This window comes from Lynx canadensis, chromosome D2, assembly GCF_007474595.2.
Source record: "Lynx canadensis isolate LIC74 chromosome D2, mLynCan4.pri.v2, whole genome shotgun sequence".
NCBI classification, from domain to species: domain Eukaryota; kingdom Metazoa; phylum Chordata; class Mammalia; order Carnivora; family Felidae; genus Lynx; species Lynx canadensis.
In genome coordinates this window covers 17,024,836-17,044,780 of record NC_044313.2, presented here as the reverse complement: position 1 = coordinate 17,044,780, position 19,945 = coordinate 17,024,836, and the positions used below count along the sequence as shown (strand labels likewise).

General features: G+C 50.7%; 1 protein-coding gene across 8 annotated transcripts in view; it reads right to left on the bottom strand.

The window, feature by feature from the left end:
* Window positions 1-19,945, bottom strand: part of LOC115527124 (nebulin related anchoring protein) — a 70,696-nt gene that overhangs the window by 14,047 nt on the left and 36,704 nt on the right. For all 8 annotated transcript variants that reach the window (XM_030334540.1, XM_030334545.1, XM_030334546.1 and 5 more), the window contains 14 exons: window positions 19,825-19,929; window positions 18,568-18,675; window positions 16,896-17,207; window positions 15,694-15,798; window positions 12,778-12,876; window positions 11,062-11,166; window positions 10,226-10,333; window positions 9,568-9,681; window positions 7,452-7,649; window positions 5,646-5,750; window positions 4,279-4,377; window positions 2,200-2,304; window positions 1,739-1,846; window positions 559-870 (listed from right to left, as the gene is read on the bottom strand). In XM_030334540.1, the coding sequence (XP_030190400.1) occupies window positions 559-870; window positions 1,739-1,846; window positions 2,200-2,304; window positions 4,279-4,377; window positions 5,646-5,750; window positions 7,452-7,649; window positions 9,568-9,681; window positions 10,226-10,333; window positions 11,062-11,166; window positions 12,778-12,876; window positions 15,694-15,798; window positions 16,896-17,207; window positions 18,568-18,675; window positions 19,825-19,929 (1,983 nt within the window). The remainder of the gene's footprint in view (window positions 1-558; window positions 871-1,738; window positions 1,847-2,199; window positions 2,305-4,278; window positions 4,378-5,645; window positions 5,751-7,451; window positions 7,650-9,567; window positions 9,682-10,225; window positions 10,334-11,061; window positions 11,167-12,777; window positions 12,877-15,693; window positions 15,799-16,895; window positions 17,208-18,567; window positions 18,676-19,824; window positions 19,930-19,945) is intronic.

Genomic DNA, 19,945 nt, shown 5'->3' with positions numbered 1-19,945 from the left:
CACCCACTTCCTTTGTGCTGGCCTCAAATAGGCTGGGGCTCCTCCCGCTCAGGGCCTTGGCCTTTGGACTTGCTATTCTGTCGGCTGGAGTGGTATCTCCTTCCCTCAACTTTGGTCTTTGCTCAAATGTTGCCTTTTCAGTGCCCTGACCCCGCCCTCCGTTTTAATTTGCACACACGCAGGTCCACCCACCTACCCCCCTTCCCTGCTCTGTGTGTCTCCACCACGTGTGTCCACCCGATGTACCACGTGTCCTACTTATCACAGTCCTTCTCCCTCCCAGATCATGGAAGCCCCGGGAAAGCAGCAGTTTTTGACTTTTCTGTTGACCATGGTAATCCCCAGGGCCTGGAACGGTGCAGTAGGTACTCAAGAAACAGTTATCAAACAACCGAATGATTCCAACCTAGATGGCCCGACACAGACCCAGCAAGTTTTAGCTTTGGCGGGGGGGGGGGGGGGGGTACCGAAAGGCAAAGGAAGAAGCAGAGATTTACATCCAGCCTAGGCGGGGGGGAGGAAGGTCAGGGGCTGGCGTGCAGCCCGAAGGCCCCCTACCTCACTCTGCAGGGCGTGAGCTCTCTTGGCCCAGGACATCTTCAGGTCCTCAGGCAGCGCCGTGAACTCGTGGCACCATGTCCTGTAGTCGTGATCGCTGGCTAGGGCCTGGGCCTTCCTGGCGTGGACCAGGTGCACCATGTCCATGGGCAGGTGACACTGGGCTCGGCTGCCCGCCGCCCCCCGCCTGTACTGAAGCTCGCTCTGCAGCTGGCCCACCCGCCAGCAGTGCCGGAGCCGGGGGTCCTCGCTCACGCTCCGGGTCCCGATCAGCCTACCTCGCTCCTTCACAAAGTCATGTCGGTAGAGAAACTGGAAGGGAAGACTGCAGTCAGGGGCCGGCCTTCGGCCTGCTTAAATCCCACCTGCATGTTTTCACTGCCGACCCTAGAAAACTCACCCACTCTTCCACTAGGAGGTGATGATTATAAGAAAAACCACAGTGAGGGTGGCATGAGAGCATGCTTCCTCCCCGGGGGATGAACAATTAAAACATCGCTCCATTCTTCCTACCTAATTAAAACCATATCCTCAGGACCAAAGGAAGGGCCCCACTCCCCTTATGTGTGTCCTATGGCCAAAAGGAATTTATCAAAAAAGGTAAAAGAGAAACTCGTGCTTTAACCGTTTGTACTTGGCAAAACATTAAACCCAAAAGACAGGATCCATTTATTTGAAGTCCACGTTTTCTGTGATTTGTTTGTGGGAAAGAGAAAGTCACCTTCATGTCCCAAAGCTATGGACGCTATCAACAGAGTGGCTGAAACACAGCTGGCCAATCCTAACGCCAACGTGTGAAACTACAGAGAGCCAAGAGGGAGATGCGTTACGGTCGTATTACAATTTCTCTTACGAGTTCTCTGTCGAATTCTAGGCGCAGTCAGAAAGCAGGCGGCTCACACGTTACAGGGGGGACCGCTGGCGAGACCCCGCCATTAGAAACAAATCCTAATCGCTTTCCTGCTGGAGACCTTTGCCTGAGTTTAGCTTCGGATTAACGGAGCCTTTCTTTCCCTCCCTCCGTCAAAGAGTCTCATTCCTAACTAATATATTCTGCAGGTGACATCCTGTCTCACACGGTGATAGATTTGCTTTAATTCAGGAAAATCAGCCGTAGACATTGTTTTACAAGAAGTTAACAGAAATTAGGCAAAATGGAAGGTCATATCATTCAACTCACATCACTGGCTATATCTCCAGAGACGCGAGCAGCCTGGAAGGGAAGAGCGTCTATCGTCAGCTTGTAGCCTTGAGCACGGAGATTACGCCAAGACTCCTTGTATTTGGCCTACAGTAGGAACACATGTAGATCTTCTTTAAAAAAAAAAAAAAGAAAATTACACGAACCAACGAACAAAGGCTACCCCTTTCATTTGTAGTAGGGCGTTCGAGAATCGATTTCTGACCAGCAAAAGCGCTCTCTTTTGCAAAGACAATCTCATTAGCACACACACTGGCATGCTCTCTGACGCATATGTATGCGCCACACTTGAGGAAAAATGCATTTACCATGAGCATCTAAAAGACATTTTTTAAGTTTCTGGGAACACCAGAAGGGCCACCGTTAGAGCCCATCACGGCCACAGACAGACGTGGCTTTGGAGCACGTCTGCACCTCAGCTTACGTCAAGAAAGGCTTACGTCACTCAGATTGGCCGCGTTTGCTTTGGCTCGGGCGAACTCAGGCAGACCCAGGGTCATTGTGTACCGGTGCCTCTCCTCGTCCCCGGCTGCTTTATAGAGGCGCTGGGTAGAAAAAGAACGAAGAACAAGCAAGGAGATAACGCTCAGTGCTTCTGCAACGCTGCAGGTCCCTCGCTGGCAAGCGGGAAATAGGTTTGCAGAAATAGGTTTGCGGAAGGCCACTCGCTGTGTCACAGATACACCTTCAGCCCGGGGGAAGATCTTTCTTTCAATAAAGTCAGTTCTTTCATGAGTCAAATTGAGTGACATAAAAGGACTATGTAAGACATTGCGAGTTGCTTCTGACGGGGTTCGGGACAGGTCGCCCCAAAATATGGCACCTTGGCGTACTGAATGCTTTAAGCTGAAGGAAGCTGGGAAACAGCAGGTGCCAGAAGGACTCTTTCTTCTCCCCTCTCCTGAAGCAGGTCAGAAGACCCTCCTGTGAGAGATGCCCTCCCCACACCCAGAGGCGATGGGCGTCCGTATCTCCGAAGACGGAGGGCTGCAGAGAGGAATCTGAGCGAACAGACCGAGCTAAGTGTGCCCCTGTTCTTAGCTCATCACGTTTTGCCGTGACTCTCTACTCTTCATCGAACCTTGTACTGAAACGCTCAGGTCTAACCCGTTTCTTCTGTCTTCATTTCCTTATGAAGGCCCCCCCCCCCCCCCGTACCATGTAAAACTTGAGTTAAATAAACTGGTATGCTTTTCTTTTGTTAATCTGCCTTTTGTTACAGAAGCCGCACTCTGAGACCCTATGTTGGGTAAAAGAAAAGGTAATTTTTCTTCCTTACGCTTTGCCCAATAATAGGCTGAGGAAAGAAAACCACATTTAGGAACGCTATCAAAGCTCTTCTCGTTGTAAACTTTTCCCTTGAGGATATAGTGTACAGACGATAAATACCAAGGTCCGGGGGGGATTTGGGAGAAGCCCCGGTTGGCGGAAGGGGGGGTTCCCAAACTCTGTTCTGCATCCTTTCCTAAAGCCCCAGCTCCTTCCGTGAGCAAACTCCCACCAAGGCCGCCCTGCATGGCCTCCGCCAGTTATGAAAACACCTATTCTTGTGATCAGAAATGGCTCTGTGACTGGTGAGTTCTCTGAGGCCAGAGGTCATCACAGGAGGCAGCGTTACCCCATAGCATCCAGCTCACGCAGCAGGCAGGAAAGCCTGGACAGGAATTTAAAATTGAGAATGGCTGCTACCCAAGCTCTTGGGGACATTCTTATCCTACGCTGCTGCCCCTTACTGTTTGACTTGGGGGAGAGTGGACCCTAACTGTATAAATAGCCAAATCTCGACCGGCTTCTAAAAGAGTCAGGAAGAAAATCTGAAAAACTCAGGACGATGCCAAATTTAATTCTCTGCCGAGCTCGATTTCTGTTCCAAACTTGCAAGAGAGCCACCGAGAAGGAGAACCAAAGGGGCTGGACCACTGATTTTATGTAATAAGATCCCTTCCCCTGTGTGCCGCTCTGGTAGGGATATTTAAATAAAGTGAGCAAACAGCAGGTAAGGGAGGAGGCAGAAATTCCAGAGGTCCGACCAACAGCATTCTACGTAACCGGCCTTGCATCAGCACCCCTGAATAACCACACATCCTTCCGAGCATAATCATCAGAATGACCACGGACGTGCGGTTAGCCATTATGTTCCTAGACAGAACAGATGAACGACGGACCAGTACTCTCAAACTTTAATGTGCCAAGGAAACACGTGAGGACCCCGTTAAAGGACCATGTGCATTCAGTGGGTCAGGGGTGGGGCCCGAGGTTCGGCACTTCTAACAAGCCCCCCAGGATATCCTGCTGGTCCGTGACTGCCCTTGAGGGGCAAGACTAGAGTCTGAACCAGATTTCCAACTAGGCCTTCCTTCCCTCTGGAAAATGTTTACATTCCATATGTGACGTTCTTTTCTTTCCAAACCCCCATGCAAACACGCGTGCTTTTTCCCGGCCCCGACCCCACAAATACACGTTATTTTTAACAAGCTAGCAGTTTTTAAAAAGGCCATTCCAAAGCCATCCGATTTTACCTCATTGGTAATCTGGTTGCTGAGTTTTGCATGAAGGAGGCTGGGGGTGTCTGTCACAGCTGTGTACTTGAATGACTGGGGATGCTGACGGTATTTACTCTGAGGGAAGAAGACGACTTGTTAGGCATCAAACCAGAAGGAGACGAAGCTCTCTAAGCACTGGTTATAAAATCTCACTTTGCAAAGGCTGCTAGTCTGTTCCCCGGAATCCAGTCCGACACACCTGCTCTCGTGACCTCAGAGCTCAGAGGGAGGAAGACGCAGAGGAGGACAGGATGGACTGAATCAGATGCTTACCCACAGGAAGAGGAGAGGACATCTAGCCCTTTGCCATGAATGGGAACGTGACTATTGAAATTTGCAGTTTGCTCCCGACCTTTGTTCACTGGAGACCCAGAGCCCCTCGGTTCTGGGAATGTCCCAGAAAGAACTGTGCAGCTTAAAAAAAAAAAAAAATACCGATTGCCTGCACCCTGCCCTGGGAGACCAGGATTCATTAAACTGTCAGTGGGCCCAGGCATCTGTATTTTTTTTTCAAGCTCCAAAGACAATTCTGATGCCCCACCAGGTTCAGAAACCACTCTCTTTTGAGATTTCACTGGAAAAGTAAAGCGCAAAGTTCAATCTGAACTCCCACAGTGAGGCCAGCTCCGTTTTCTCAGAGCTCCTAATCAATGTGTGAGCCCACCTGATACTTCCAGTGCCCTCCGTTATGCCCTCCTGTCCTTGCATCTACAGTGAGTGGACGTCCCAGAGCCCTTGCAGGTGTAAGTAAGATTCCTCAGAAGCTCAAAGGGCTTAGAATTCTAGACTTCTGTATTTTTACCATGAAATTATCACCAAGCTTCTAACAACCATTTCCCAGCCACCGGAGAAGCATAGTTGCTTGGACTATTAGCGCTAATCCTCATAAAAACTAAACGAGAGGGGTAGGAGTACCCCCATTTAACCGATTACAAAGGTGAGACTCAGAGAGGGCAGGTGACAGGCTGGAGGTCACACAGCAAATGAGCACTGGCCTAGGATTTCAGTCTCCATCTGTTGGTCTCCAAAGCCGGCCTTTTTGTCATTGTACCACAGGGCCACTCTTCAAAGGGACCCTAGGGAAGCAGATCTTACGAGTCAGTGAATAATTCTTATGTGTTCATAAGGCACTGGCTTGATATGTGCAAAGCTGTCTTAAATGACATCCAGTCTAAATGGAGGATCTCGTAACAGAACAGAGGCCCCAGAAGAGGTTATGCGGTGAACGGCCACGGTTAACAGTTAACATCTAACTGGCTTCAGCAGGAAGAAGTAAGCTGAATGCTTATTTCTCCCGTGGAAATAAGACGGATACCCCTCAGCCCTCCAGGGTCCCCGGTCACCTCACTGATGAGTTCAGATGCCTTCTTTCTCCCTTCGATCTCTAACGTGCCTGGAATGACACAGGGAACGCCTCGCATGAAGTTCAGGTCTGACCGGTACAAATTCTAGAAGAGACAACACAAGGAGTCAGAAAAGCCAAACTCACAGAACAAGGAAGCAAGGAGAAGCCGGAGGACCCACGAGATATTGACGTCGTAATTAGAACTCACGGCCAAGCCAGTGTCTCCAGACAGAGCATCCTCAGCAAACACACGGTGCCTCCCAGTAAGTGTTTGTGGGGGAAACAAAAATGTAGATCAAAAGAAAAACGATTCTGCTGTCACCTGTCTCCGTAGCTTTGGAGGGAGGTGAGGCAGGTTTTTATCTTCATGGGGGCTATCAAGACATAAACGCTGGAGTGGATTGTGCTTGGAAAGTCAGTTGTCTTGGGGCAAATGTGGAAATGACGGTTTAATAGGCTTTCTAAAACAAAACCCAGCAGCAGAGGGTGGCATTAATTAATCATGGGTTAAGAAAGAACTAATAAATGAATCCAGAATCATCTGGCACAGGCCTGTCTGTGTGGGTAGGGGCGAGTGTGTGTACCTGAGTGATCCGGGCTGACAGTTTAAAGGGTCCCCAAATTCGCTCCCCTGCAGCCACCCAGGTGCCCCCCCTCCCCCGCCCCCGGCCGTTGCTGCCTTCCAAGTGCTGTCACAGCGAGAGGCAGGGCAGGCGAGGGCTCCGCTCAAGTGACACACAGGCCCTGAGCTGAGCGTGGCAGCTCCACGGTCCTCCAGCTGCTCTGGGGTTCCTGACAGTTTCTGGCAGCCGGTAAGCACCGTACACGGGCGGAAAACCCGAACAGACGACAGATACCCAGATCTGAGTGTCCCTTTGCTTCCAGGCACTGTCGAACCAGGATGCAGGTTTTGTGCGGTGTTTTGCTTTCCAACCCCAGCCCGTTACTTGCAAAGCCCATAGCACAGAAACCTAGAAAGGTAGGCAACAGGGGGAATGCCAAACAGGACGCTGCGGCCTGTGGAGGGGAGACATCCGGGATCTCTTTGGGGGTGAGGAAATCCTCGGTGCTCCCCAATACTCCCAGGCCACCTGCTTCCGGAAACAGGTGGCTCGAGCTTGACACGCACGTGGGAGGCCCGTGAAGGTCTCCACCACTCGTCGCGGGGACCCAGGAAGGACTGCTGGGGCCCGGATGCCCTGCCCTCCCCCACACCTGAAGTGGGTCCGCTCTGACTGAAGTGGGTCCGCTCTGACCCCAGCCTCTCCTAACAGAGCATGGCCTCCCTCAGAAAACGGGCAGCCTGGGAATTTATGAAGCATGAAGAAGAGCCCCCCCCCCCCCCCCGGTCAGACCTGAGGCCAAAGGCAGTGCCGGTAGCAAATCTTCAACATGCAAAACATGTGAGCAGAGGGCATCCTGGTCAGACGCCATCTAAGTTCACGTGTCAGCCCCCCTTTCTCACTGACAGTTGTGGGGTCTCGGGCAAGCTCTCTCTTTAACTTCTTCGAGCCTCCCTGTCATTTCTAAAATGGGGTAAAGACTACTGATACAGGGTTATTTTGAGGTTGAAATGAGATCATGTGTGAAAACGTCATGTTTGGAACCAGTGGATATTTCCCGTTGCCGTTAGATCTGTGTAACTGTGCTGGGCAGGAGCACGGGGCGGTGTTTCCCAAGAAGACCCCGGTTTGGGATTTCTCACCTCCGGAATCCCCTGCGGCACCAACGGGAGCTTGGAGTCACTGCCTCCTGGTCAAATCTGAGAGGACAGAGCCCTGAGAGAGAGGCCAGGTCCCCTTACCTCGCTCTGCAACTTGTGAGCTCTCTTGGCACAGCTGAGCCTCAGGTCTTCGGCCAAGGAAGTGTACTGGGGGAGCGGGTGTCTGTAGTCCTGGTCGCTGGCCAGGCTCTGAGCCTTCCTGGCATGCACCAGGGTCACCATGTCCAATGGCAGATGGAAGTGTGCCTTGGAGAGTTCAAAGCCTTTCTTGTAATTCACCTAGAGGGGCAGACAGATCAACAGCCGCTATTTCAAAGCCACCATTTGCACAGGGACCATCAGGGACAGCGAGTGCAGTGAGAGTCTCCCAGGTGAGCCCTGGAGACGTTCTGGCGGGACCGCTGCTCCTTTCTAGTAGGGACTGGCTTAATTAGCAGGATTCATGACACTCACCACCCTCAGCTCCTGGAGGTCACTGACTTAGATGATGAAGGCCCACGGCTCCCCCAGTTGGGGCAATACAGAAGTGCAGGAGACCTACATCACATCACGTCAGTGATTCCCTTGCTGAGTCTTTAGATCTTCCCATTTGCCAGAGGCAAGAAGGTATGTGGCTAACCTGTGAGGGCACGGGGCCCGCCAGAGTTTCTCCCCCTCCCCCTGTCAGGTTCAGACTTTAGACACCAGGGACTCCCTTCTCGGACTTAGCCGATGAAGAGCTTCTTCAAAGCATCAGACGACATCCTAAGAAGTCTGGGGGCAGGGGCGCCAGGGTGCTGAGCAGGTTGAGCATCTTACTCTTGATTTCGGCTCGGGTCATGACCTCACTGATCGTGAGTTCAAGCCCCGTGCTGGGCTCTCCGCTGACTGTGCAGAGCCTGCTTGGAACTCTCTCTCTCTCTCTCTCTCTCTCTCTCCCTTTCTCTCTGCTCCTCCTCTTCTCGCTCTCTTAAAATAAATAAATAAACTTGAAAAATGTAATTAAAAAAAAAGAAATCTGGGGGCCAACAGCAGTGGGTAGACGCTTGGAAAGCCAGTTCTGAGGGATGGGTATTCCCAAGAGGCACGCTGAGGGAGGAGAGGACAGACCACAAGCTCCACGGCAGTCCTCAGAGAAGCTGCCGGAAGGTCTGCGAAGCTCACTCTGGGCTTTCTCAGGAGTCAGATGCGTAACTGCCACCTCCGCCATCCTTCCCGGAGCCCTGGCCACCCCTCCCTTACCTCCTGCTCCCATCTAGCACCCTCCCCTGACCCCTAGCATAAAGGACAGGACAATTCATGTGCAACCCCACATTCTTTGGTCAGCACTCCAGCCCAGAAAGGGGTGGGGGTTGGGGGGCGGAAGAATGTTAGAAATGGGGAAACTGAGGCGGAGAACACGTGAAGCTGTGGACAGAGCCTGAGATGGAGGGCTGGCACCATATTCACTTTCTAGCTGATCTTAGACAAGGGACTGAGGCGCTCAGAGTCTAGGTCTTATCAGTAAACTGGGATGGATAAGAAGATAATGTTCTTCCAATGGTTAAGGGAGACCCGGGGTGTAAAGGTGCTTCGTCCTTCGTAACACAGTGGATATACGTCAGCGTCTAGCCCCACCGTTTGCCCGCGTGCATATGTGCAAGGGGACACTGCGTACACACTCGCGCCAGCATCCAGAGGGTCGAAACCACGGGCTGCAAACTCAGACGTTTCCAGGCACCCAGACGATAGCACCAGTGAGCAAGGCGGGCAGTGAGGGAAAAGGAGGCGGCCGCCTGACCAGGAGAGCATAGGTCCCTTCTAAATGGAGCTCTCGGTAGTCAACGTCAACTGTGGCCTTGAGGAATCCAGGGCCAGCTTCTGGCTGGAAGTCTACGACCTTTACGCAAAATGTTCCCCTTTTAAAGGTTTGCAACTAATTCACTCTGCAGACCAAACAAAACAGCTCTGTCGTCCAAACCTAGCCCATAGGCCCCCCCCTTCGTGGCCACTGATCGCATCACAGAATGGCCCAAAGGAGCTCAGGGGTCGTCTGGCTCAAACTGTCACCTGACGCAGGAAGAAGCTCAAGCCCAGAGGAGCCAAGGGACCCAACAAAGGCGCACAGCTAGTTAGGACAGAGCCAACGGCCACAACCGGAAGGACAAACGACACATGCTGGCCGTGCACCATTAGGTGGGGGCCCCCCCAGTCCCGCTGCATTTTTTCGCCTACTTACTTCGCTCTGCAGCGAGTTCGCATACACTGAATGTGCAAGGCTGATATCGTCTTCCAAGCTCCGGGAGCCAAGCATCTGCCCTTTCATTTTCTCAAATGCCTCTTTGTATTTGTACTAAAGGGAAAGAGAGCGGGAGAGAGTAACAGCTCGGGGACAAGGGACACGGAATGGGAGAGGTGGGTATTGGGCGAAAATGTTTTGTTCTTTTGACAGTGACTGGGTGAGTTAAAAGAAAACGCGTGGGAGTCGTCAAAAGGCCTATTCTTTCATATGCAAGACTCCCAATGACTAAAGGGCTGGATATGAACTGGCAGGACATGTTAGCACTTGGGCGGCCCGCGCTGGAAGAAGGTGGGTGCATTGTTAACAGTCTCTGCACGCGGACTTGCTTTAGGAAAGCGCCTGGTGGAGGGTGCATTTCATCTGCCCGGGGTCCAGAGTTACAGTCCGGCATTTGGCTTTGTACCCCGGCTAGGGGATTTTTTTTTTGTTGTATGGTATGTTCTCTCTCACTGGTCGTTACCAGATTGCCCTAACACAGTCAGTTGGGAAAGCAGAGGACAGTATCCACAGGCAAAAGAAGGCAGGGGTTGGGGGCAAAAGGAGTAAAAATCGGTTAGGATTAAACATTGACACGGTAATGGAGGTGGATGCTCACGTCACTTATGATTTCGCCGGAAGCCTTTGCTGCCTGAAATGGAATGGCATCCAGTCTCAATTTATATCCGCCGTCGCGAAGTTTGCTCCAGGATTCCTTGTAACGTGTCTGTTGGGAACATGCGGACAAATAAAGACCTTCGTGTGATCTGGTGGTTCTGAGATGCTCATTACCAAGATGGGCATCGGCTTTGTTATGGGTTTTCTCCCCCAGCGCCCGGGTGGAGTTAGAGATCACTGCGTCTTAGCAAAAACCGAGAAAGAGTTGGAGCCTGCTTCACGCCCACCCACGGGAAGGAGAGTCTTTTGGGGGCGACTCTTTAGAGTCAGACCCAGATTTCTCTGAGCAGCAAGCCGAGTGGAAGAAGGAGGCATAAGGCTGAGCGTGCACAGATCTTGACGTAAGATAAGGAGAACACAACTGTCTGTGGAAGAACAGGAAAGGGGGCGGGGGTTGCTGATCAAGGTCACGGGAGGGAAGGGTCTCTCCTCCCCATAGCTGTTGGCTGCCCTCACCTATATTCTGACGCTCCAGCATTTCACCCCCTCAGTACCAACGCCTTTTGTAGTAAGGCGGTTTTCCTAGTCTCATTCTTGCAAATGAGCTTGACTCCTCTGTAGGACGGCCTACCTAGCCCGCAGAGCTCAGCAGCGCAAATGAAAGCATGGGGCCCCTTGGTCACAAATATTACAAATTTCAAGATGGTGACGGCAGAGCATTCAAGTAAGCTCCAGGCCCTTCTGAGTATGGGATGCTTCTGAGCACAGGCTGCTGGGCACTGCCCAGGTCCCTGGATCCCCCAGAATGAAAGCCAGTGCCCCATCCGCCAGCCTCACCTCACTGATATTCATGGCATTCAGCTTGGCCAGGAGGACTTCAGGGAGGTCGGCTGTCTGAGTGTAATGGTGCTTTATGTTTTCTCCTTGTTCCTTATATAACCTCTGTGGAGGAAGAGAGGTTTTGCATTAAACCCAGGAGGTTCTTCCACACAGCCATCAGCCAAGTTACACTCCGGGAGACAAGGGACAGCTGCCACCTCCCCATAGAGACAGGATCTTGGGTGCCCTGCCTCCACCTGGATCCCGCAGCCAGCACGGTGACACGGGCTTCGTGCCCTCCCGAGTCCTACGTCCCAGCTCAGAACACGACAGGCTGAAACCTGCCTCTGCGTTAACACTCTACTTGTAGCATAAACCTGACAAGGTGTCAGATGGGAAAATGAGGTCTAGTTAACACGTAATAATTTTGTTATTAACCATAAAGCGTGGAAGGGCATTAAAATTCAGAAGCATGAGAGAGGGCTCTTCCACAGGGGACGTCTGGACCTACTTCAATCCCCACTCCCTTCCTCCGTCTCGAGGATTCTTGTGCTAATAAATGTCTACCGGGTGGGTCTGGGGTGTCTTTCATGCGGAACTCTGATTTGGGCTTATGACATCCTCATAGTGATGACACACGAAGTTGGCATCGGCCACCAGAGAAAGTTTCTAAGCCGGGCTTTTCCATCCCAAATCTTAGTAGCTGTGTCCAAAGTTTCTACGTATCACAGCACTGCCCCCTAGAGTTGGTTAGGGTAAGGAAGAAGCCCGGGTTGTTTTTCTTCATACAAAAGTTCTTGTTTGACCATCTGTGTTTCTCAGAATTTAATTTGTTTCTGATGGGCTGCTTGTCAAGAAATTATAAATTCCTAAACCCGTAAGTTTGTAAATCATCCCAAAACTTATACTGATAGGCACTCAGGACATTTCCAAATGCCTGTTAAATAAGGCACAATCAGAATAAAATATTCAATTGGGAAGCATGAGAGATAATTTTGAAACTCCTCTTCACCAAGGGTTGTACATTTTCCTCACGGCAAGTCGAATGGTTTGAAGATATTTATAAGGCGTGTCTGCCCCACTTTACAAAGATCTGCGAGCCTCTCTCAGCAGAATCAGCCAAACGGGGTTAACCCATGTCCTAAAGTGAGTTTTTATGGGACCTCATCATTCAATTTGGTCTCCAATGAACGCCATGCCGTGAGGACAAAAGGCCAGGTCTCAGTTTCACGTTAAAAAGGGAAGACGGGAAGTGAGTTCACCGTTAGTCTCGTGCCCGCAAGACCCAAATCATTTCCAAAGTCTTTGGGGGAATTCAGAGAGCAAGAATTCCTGCCCTCGGGTCCCAGGGAGCCCTAGCGGGGGCTGAGTCTTCCAGTTGCCAAGAATTTTCACTCCCAGAGTTCCAGTTCTGGAAACAACACCTTAAAACAAAAAGGAGAGGAGAAAAGCTCCCCCCCCCAACACAAATCTTGAAGATATGCAAATGGGAAGACAGGAGAGCATGAGGGCAGTGGGGTGGCAGAGCCCCACTTGGCATCAGAAGAGCGGTAACACCCCATTTGCATCCTAATGAGGAAGCACCCCCGCTAAGGTGCTCCTTGGCAAAGGACGAGGAGTTCCTTCATCCTTAGAACAACAGAAAGAGCAAGGCAAGGAACCCTCAGCTTCAATCGCAGTGTTGAAAGAAGAGCCCACTCTTAGAGTTCATAATGTATATATATTATCACTTACATCCACGGCTTGGGTATAACTAATTCTGGCCTGGACCATCTCCGGAGTGTCTTTAATACTGGTAAACTTCAAAGCATCTGGAGGCTGACGGTACTTCTTCTGTTGAGCAGAAAAAGATCAAAGCTGTGAATTTTGTGCCGCTCTTTCATGCCATTTGAAAGGGAAAATCATAGGTTGCTTGAGATTAGAGTGAATTTGTGAACATAATTATTATTCGGCTTTCCTCCATCTTTATATCCTAGGTGCCTTCAGGTTAATATTTGTTTCAATTTAAGAATAACCTCATGTCAATTAACATTAAAGTATTTCTAGCTGGTGCAAAGAAAACATCGCGAAATTGGGTTATACCGCTAAAATACCGGGGGATGTACGCCTAGGAAAGGGTTCTTTTTGTGGGTTTCAAATGCTGCGTTGTTTACATCTCTTAGTTTGGGTCTCCCAAGCAAGAAGGTGGTTACATTCATCAATTGAAGCTTCCCGCTTTCCTTCCATGAAAGGAGTTGGCAGAGATTATCACAGTCAAAACCCTCGCATTTAACAGTCAGGGATCACAACTATTCAATCACTTTAGAACTTGGTTCAGTTAACACGAGCAAGGATTCTTTAGAATGTTACAATAACAAGAAGAAGGGTGCTATGGTTGAAAGGAAGAAGCTTACATTTTGAAAGACACTGGAAACAAACAAACAAACACAGAATCACAAAGAATTCCAATGCTGGCAAAGAGCTAAATACCCAATTCTGATTCTAAAAGTCATGCTTAAATTAATTCCGGGTTTGTTTGTTTGTTTGTTTGTTTGTTTTTGTAATCCAAATACATTTCCAGGAGACTAGGACAGTCGCACTCTTAATGGACTTATGAAGTGTATTGTTCCTCAAATCAAAGACCTATTTTATGAACACTTCCTCATTTATCAGGGTCAGTTTTTGCAGCCTGGGTTGATTAAGGAAGACAGGGTTCGGTATCCCGCCATCTATGTTGGGTCACCTGCTTTTGTAAATAAAGTTTTATCAGAACACAGCCATGCTCGTTCACGTAGACGGTTGTCTATGGTTGTGTTCACACAGAGGTGGCAGGGCTGAGGAGCCGCCACGGGAACTGTGTGGCCCACAAAGCTGAAGACACTCCCTATCTGGTCCCTTACAAGAAAAGGTGTGCCGACTCCTGCTTTAAGAGACAGGCGTGTATGCATCTGTGGTTTTCTCAGCAGTATGTGGCATTCGGGCTGAAAATTAGGAGGTCAGCCAATTTGACACCGAACTGGAAGTGTGGGAAACAGAAGTGAGGTGATTAGGGAGAACGGCCGAAAGATTTTCTTGCCTTACTGAAGTTTGAGGACTGGCATGCAGCATAGAAGATAAGCCAATTTGTTGAGTAAGTCTGCAAAATGAGGTGGAAAATTAAGCCCACTGTGGGATAAACAGTTCCAGAAAGCTCCCTTGGATGCCAGACTTCGATGCATGAAAGAATCATCTTGAAGTCTAAATTGTGTGTATGATTTATTTTTCACATCCTTTTATGAGTGGGCCCAATGAGAGCTTAGGAGCATGAGTCCTCCAACCTAGATGTTTGCTGCGGCAAGTTTCTCAAAATCATCCTTTGAGAAAGGTCTTTCCTTAGTCAGAATGAACTACTTAGGGCCGTGAAGTGTCCACTGAGCCTTGAACGTTGACTAAGATTTCCTAAAAATTAGGCCAATCAGAGTGAACCCACTTCTGGAACCAGCCCTGTGACATGTCAGGCTAACCAGAATATTCTCCTGTGGGAAAGATATCAACGCTGGGCAGGTGCGTTTGGAAAACCAACTTAGGTGTCTTTCTGTTCTACCTACACATTCAGTAAGAAAGTGTTCTCAAAACAAAGTCCCAGGAGGCTCATTACAGAGGCTACTATCCTCTGTGGCTGCAGCCGTGGTGATCCCCTCCCCACCCAGGAAAATCCAGAAAGACCAGGTTACTCTGGAGGCAACTAGAAAAATTCTCACTTGCCTTCTGAGCAAGTTCCTCCCCAAACAGACATGAACAGAGGTGGGATTTGGGTTGTTCGAGGATGGGCAGCCTCCGTGTGAGCACGAGGCAATGACAACTCCCTGGTGTGTCTAATCCAGTGGCTCTCCACCTTCCGGCAGCATCTGGAGACACTGTGGGTCGTCATACCTGGCCAGAGGGTGCTGCTGGCATCTAGTGGGTGGAGGCCAGGGGTGCAGCCAGACACCCCACGTGACCCAGGACAACCCCCACAACAGAGAGCTTTCGGAATGCCAACAGTTCCGAGATGGAGAAACCCTGATCAAATCTTTAAAAGACCTGTTTAATGAAACTCTCCCCAAAATGTGAGCAGACGGATCTTTTTAGCACGCTGTAACGCCTTAGGGTCCAGCTGGGGTGGCTGCAGGTGGACCGGCGTGAGATTTAAGTAGAAGTGAGACCCCTCAACAGGAGAGACCCGGGTCACGTGCTCCACACCACGTGAATATTCAAAAACTGTTTACACTGTGGCGGGAAGAGAGAGAGAGAGAGAGAGAGAGAGAGAGAGAGAGAGAGAGAGAGAAAACGGGCATCAAGTCCCGAAAGAGCTTTCTGGGTGCAATAAATGTTATCTTTTCATCATCTCTCCCTTGTTGCTTCATTAAAAAGGTAAGCTGGTGGGTAGCAATTGAGCTCTTTTTGATTGTCATTATTATTCATAATATCATTTGTCACCCACTTTGTTTTTGCCGGGGCTCTACGGGCCCCTACTGGTGTGTGTTTGGTATGTAGTTTCCCTCTAATTACCAGCCCTAGTCTGGGCTTCCGGGCCTTTCATGTAGCTTTGCCTTTTTCTTCGCCTTTTGAGTGGAAATTATTTTAATTTTATACAGCAATGCCACACGCCTAGTGCAGCCGGCCCTGTTGCACGCTGTCAGGAAATCTCACCTCGCTAATGAGTTCTCCTGCCTTCTTCGCCTGCTCCACATTTAATGACCCGGTGGCGACCCAGCCCGTGCCTTTCATCCACTTCACATCTGCCCTGTATTGGTTCTGATAAAGGAGAAAGAAGAAAAAGGCAGGCCATTGTTGGCGCGCAGACATTTAAAGGGCTGTTAACGGCTCCCAGATGTCGCCTTGGTGCTGGCTGAGTCAAATTAGATGCCACTTTTGTCTTATCCATTTCTGCACAGTCACAGGCAGGGCCCCAGAATGTCAATTAATTTCCCCCCTAATTGGAGCCTCCCGCTGCCGGTGGCGTTAGGCCCCACCCACGGGCGCCCGGGGGTGCAGCGGGAGGGGTCGGATCAACCTTGTCCCTCATTAGGGACGCGTGTCTACCTCGGGAAGAGGAGTGTCCTCATTGTCTGCTTTCCCCGTTTCCTTGTTGGAAATGACAAGCAGGGGAGAAGAAAATGAGAACTCACAACAGAACCCGGGTGGGGAGCTATTTGAGGGAATTTCACAAGACAGCCCAGGCCTCCCACGGTGCCGATTCCTTCCTATGCGCCTCGGTGCGGGGCAGGGGGCACATCTCATTTCTTTGCTCGCCGTGCGTGGAAGGAGTCGTTTTAATGGAAAGCCATTTAAATGGACGCTTCTCTAAAACTCGCGCATCACCTGTATCCCCGGAAACCGCTCTGCCAGGAAGGGTGGTCTGTACCGCCCTCCCCACCGCCCCGGCCCGCGTGGTGCGGGCAGCTGACCTGCCTTCTCAGCGCACCAGAGTCACCTGAAGGAGGAGGGGAGCCAGGTGGGGCACCCAGGAGAAAGGGGAGGGAGCGCTCAGGTTAGCGTGTGCCATCTTCCCGCAAAGGGCACTGCCAGGGTTGGAAGGAGGGTGGGAGACCTCTCCCCGAACAGGCCGCGGTCTCCCCCCTGACCCCCCCGCAGTAAAACAAAAGAGAGAAAACAGACGTAGAGCAAATGCCCCGGAGGAAAAAAGTCGCTGGGTGGTGGTATAGTATCTGAAGCGGGCAGAGCTCAAATAAAGGTTAAACCACTAGGAAAGCTGAGCTGTGTCCGCCCTGGGATCCAGAAGCAGGTATGTCAGGGGATACACTACCATCTCGGGGGCGGTGGGGGGGGGGGGGGCTGGGGAAAACCATCGCGGCAACGCTAGCACACACACGCGTGCACACGGAGCTTACGTCGCTCTGTAACCCGTACGCCTTCTTGGCCCATTCCACCCTCATGTCTGTGGGCAAAGCGGTAAAGTGATGAGATGCTGTCTTGTAGCCTATGTCTGTGGCTAGATGCTGAGCCTTGCGGGCGTGCACGAGGTGGACCATGTCCAGGGAGACGTGGCACTGGGACCTGGTGTCCTCGAACCCCTTCTTGTACTCCAGGTCGCTCTGCAGCTTGGACATTTGTAGCGAGTGACTCATTTGTGAATCCCCCTGGGCATCCTTCGCCCCAATCAGCTTCCCTCTGGACCTCTCATAATCTTCCTTGTACTTCACCTAAACAGGAAGGAGAGAGAGGGGCATGTTAGCATCTCCTAAAGGCATTGTTAACTTTCAAACTGAGGGTATGAAAGTCCAAACAAAGCCAAACAACAGAATCTTACTAGAATTAGAATCTTCCTATCATTGAACAGTGAAATAAAAGATTACTCATTATTTCCCTCTTCACCTCAGCTGCCAGGAAGCTCAGAGCTAAACTGAATGCTCAGCTATGCAACAGTCTATTCCCAAGTTCCTGGTGACATTCCATCTCTTGTCTGTATTCCTCAACCTCACTTTTTCTGGATTTATTTTTAAGTGGCCCGTTGTTTCCTTTCTGGGAATAGTGAAAACGTTATAAACAAAAAGTAGTCGTGGAATGAAAATGACACAGAATAGCCCAAACACAGCTGCTGTTTGAGAAAGGGGCTCATATTCACTTGGAAAAAGACCGACAGTAATGAGGATCAGAAGGAAAAAACAGATACAGAACCGCCTTAAAAACTGTAACAGGATATTATTATCAGGAGACCTGGGCTCTCCTCTCACCTGAGCCAACAACAACAGTATTAATACCTGCCACCATTTATTGAACACTCACTGTGAGCCAGGCCTGGTACAAACCCAAGCCCCTCAAAGTGCATCTGTAGACCAGTGCTGGTTCATGAACTCTCACCAGGAACAAGATAAGGACCTTATGCCAGAATGACATCACCAAGTCACTGTTTAGCTCAGCTGATATCTACGTATATTTATACAGGGGAGTATATTTATGTGCATGCATTTCTTCTGGAAGCAAGACTGTCTTGATGACATTAGCAGACTTTGTCTTCCACTCTGGCCTCGGCTTCTGATCTCACATCAGACTCCCGACAGACAGCAGTGGACTATGAACGCTCAACACACATCAGTTTGTTTCATGTTTGTTCCTCGTAAACATTTTGCAACTGCCGATTTACCAACGAGTTAACTGAGATTTTGGAAGGTCAAACCACCTTCCCAGAATCACAATGCTTACTAGGGGATGGAGCTAGGATCGTATCCAAGGTCCATCTGACACCAGGGCCTACGCTCTCGGTCACTGGCAGCGCACGACATCCTTAGATAGTCCTGGAATGTCTCTGAGCCTCAGTTTATCTGTCACGTAAGCCATTTAGCTTACTACTCGTGCTGCTGCCGCTAACAATGCCTCCACCTACTGAAAGCCAACGTGTGGCAAGCAGTGTGCTCTCGGCTCGTACAGGATTATCTCATTGTGAAGCAGTCGTATTTATCCCCACTTCGCCGATGGGACCCTGAGGCTCAGACCCTTTCTGACTCTCCTAGATGGAAAACGGCAGGATTCGTGGCGCCGTGTACAAGCTGAGCACCTACTCACCTCGCTGGCCAGGTCCCTGTTGGCTTTGGCTGCCAGGAAGGCCAAGGAGTCAAGACGTAGCTCAAACCCTTTCGCCTTCTGGTTTTCCCAGCTGCTCTTATACAGTTTCTGAGGAGGTGGGGGAGAAAAGAGATCATCCTCTTGCGGGAAGCCTTCCCTAGACTCTGTAACGCTCTCTCCAGGAGGCAAACACGACTGCGTCCTTCCACAGAAACCTGGTAACCTGAACACCACCAGACCTCCTTGTTCCTGCCTCAAGGCCTCCTAACACACAGGGCTTCGGTCAAAAGAAGCTGAATTTGAACTCCAGAGGCCTTGAAAACTACCAGGAGTCTTCACGGGGGTCTCAAAGACATGCCCGAGGTGGAATAACATTGCAAAACGCCCGGCAACATTTCTGGAAGGTTCCCCACCCCTGCACACACAGCCCGCTCAGCCCAGCAGGTGCCACAGCTGCGTATCTTTGTCTCCCTGCCTCCAGCCTCTAGCCCACCTGGGGCTTGTCCTTGCTCCTCCCATGTCCCTTCCTGCCCCCACCTGCGGGTTTCAAGGTCTCTCTTCTGAAGGCTCCCTCTCTGTGTGTATGAATCAATTTAGCCCCTGTTGTTCCTTCTAATTTTCCCCTCTACCTAGGACTCAGATCAGGACTCCAAAGACCTGGGAGCTGAGGGGGAGAGCTGAGGAAGGCCCCTGCTGAAAGACAGGGAGGAGAAGGTTGGGGCCACGCATGCTTTGTGTCTGAGAGCCATCTGGGTAATGGCTACCTTCTGCACACTCCTCCTCCTCCCAGGGCTTTCCGTATATTAGCTCACTGAAGCCTCGTGACAACCCAATGAGACGGGAACTAGTATTACCCTTCCTTTGCCAATGGGACAACTGAGTGCAAAGAATTAGCCCAGGGTCTCACACCTAGTAAGTGATAGACCCAAGGATCGAACAAACCCAAGCAGTTTGGAGCTAACGCCTTCAAGTGCTGCTTCCTTCCTTCTAGCAATGCTCTACTGCTGTTCGAGCCGCGACCCTGGAAGAACCACTGCCTCCTACCCTGTTATATAGTCAGTGGGTCAAATCTCCCGCCAGCTCGTTCCTAGGGAAAGTGGTCCTTCCCTCCCCCCTACAACTGGCCAGGAACGAGGTCTGCTGGATGAGCTGTTTACAACGACCGGATGTGTGGAACCCCAGGTGACAGAGCACAGTGGCCAGGCGCCTACGCGGGAAAGCAGAGTTTACAGCCGCCCCCGCCCCCTCTGGCCATACCTCACTGAGATTGGCAGCGTTGGCTCGGGCCTGTAAGAAGAGAGGCTCGTCTTTGCTGATGCTGTACTGATGGACGGACTGCTCGTTTCCTGCCTTGTAGGCCACCTGTCAGGAGAGAGCA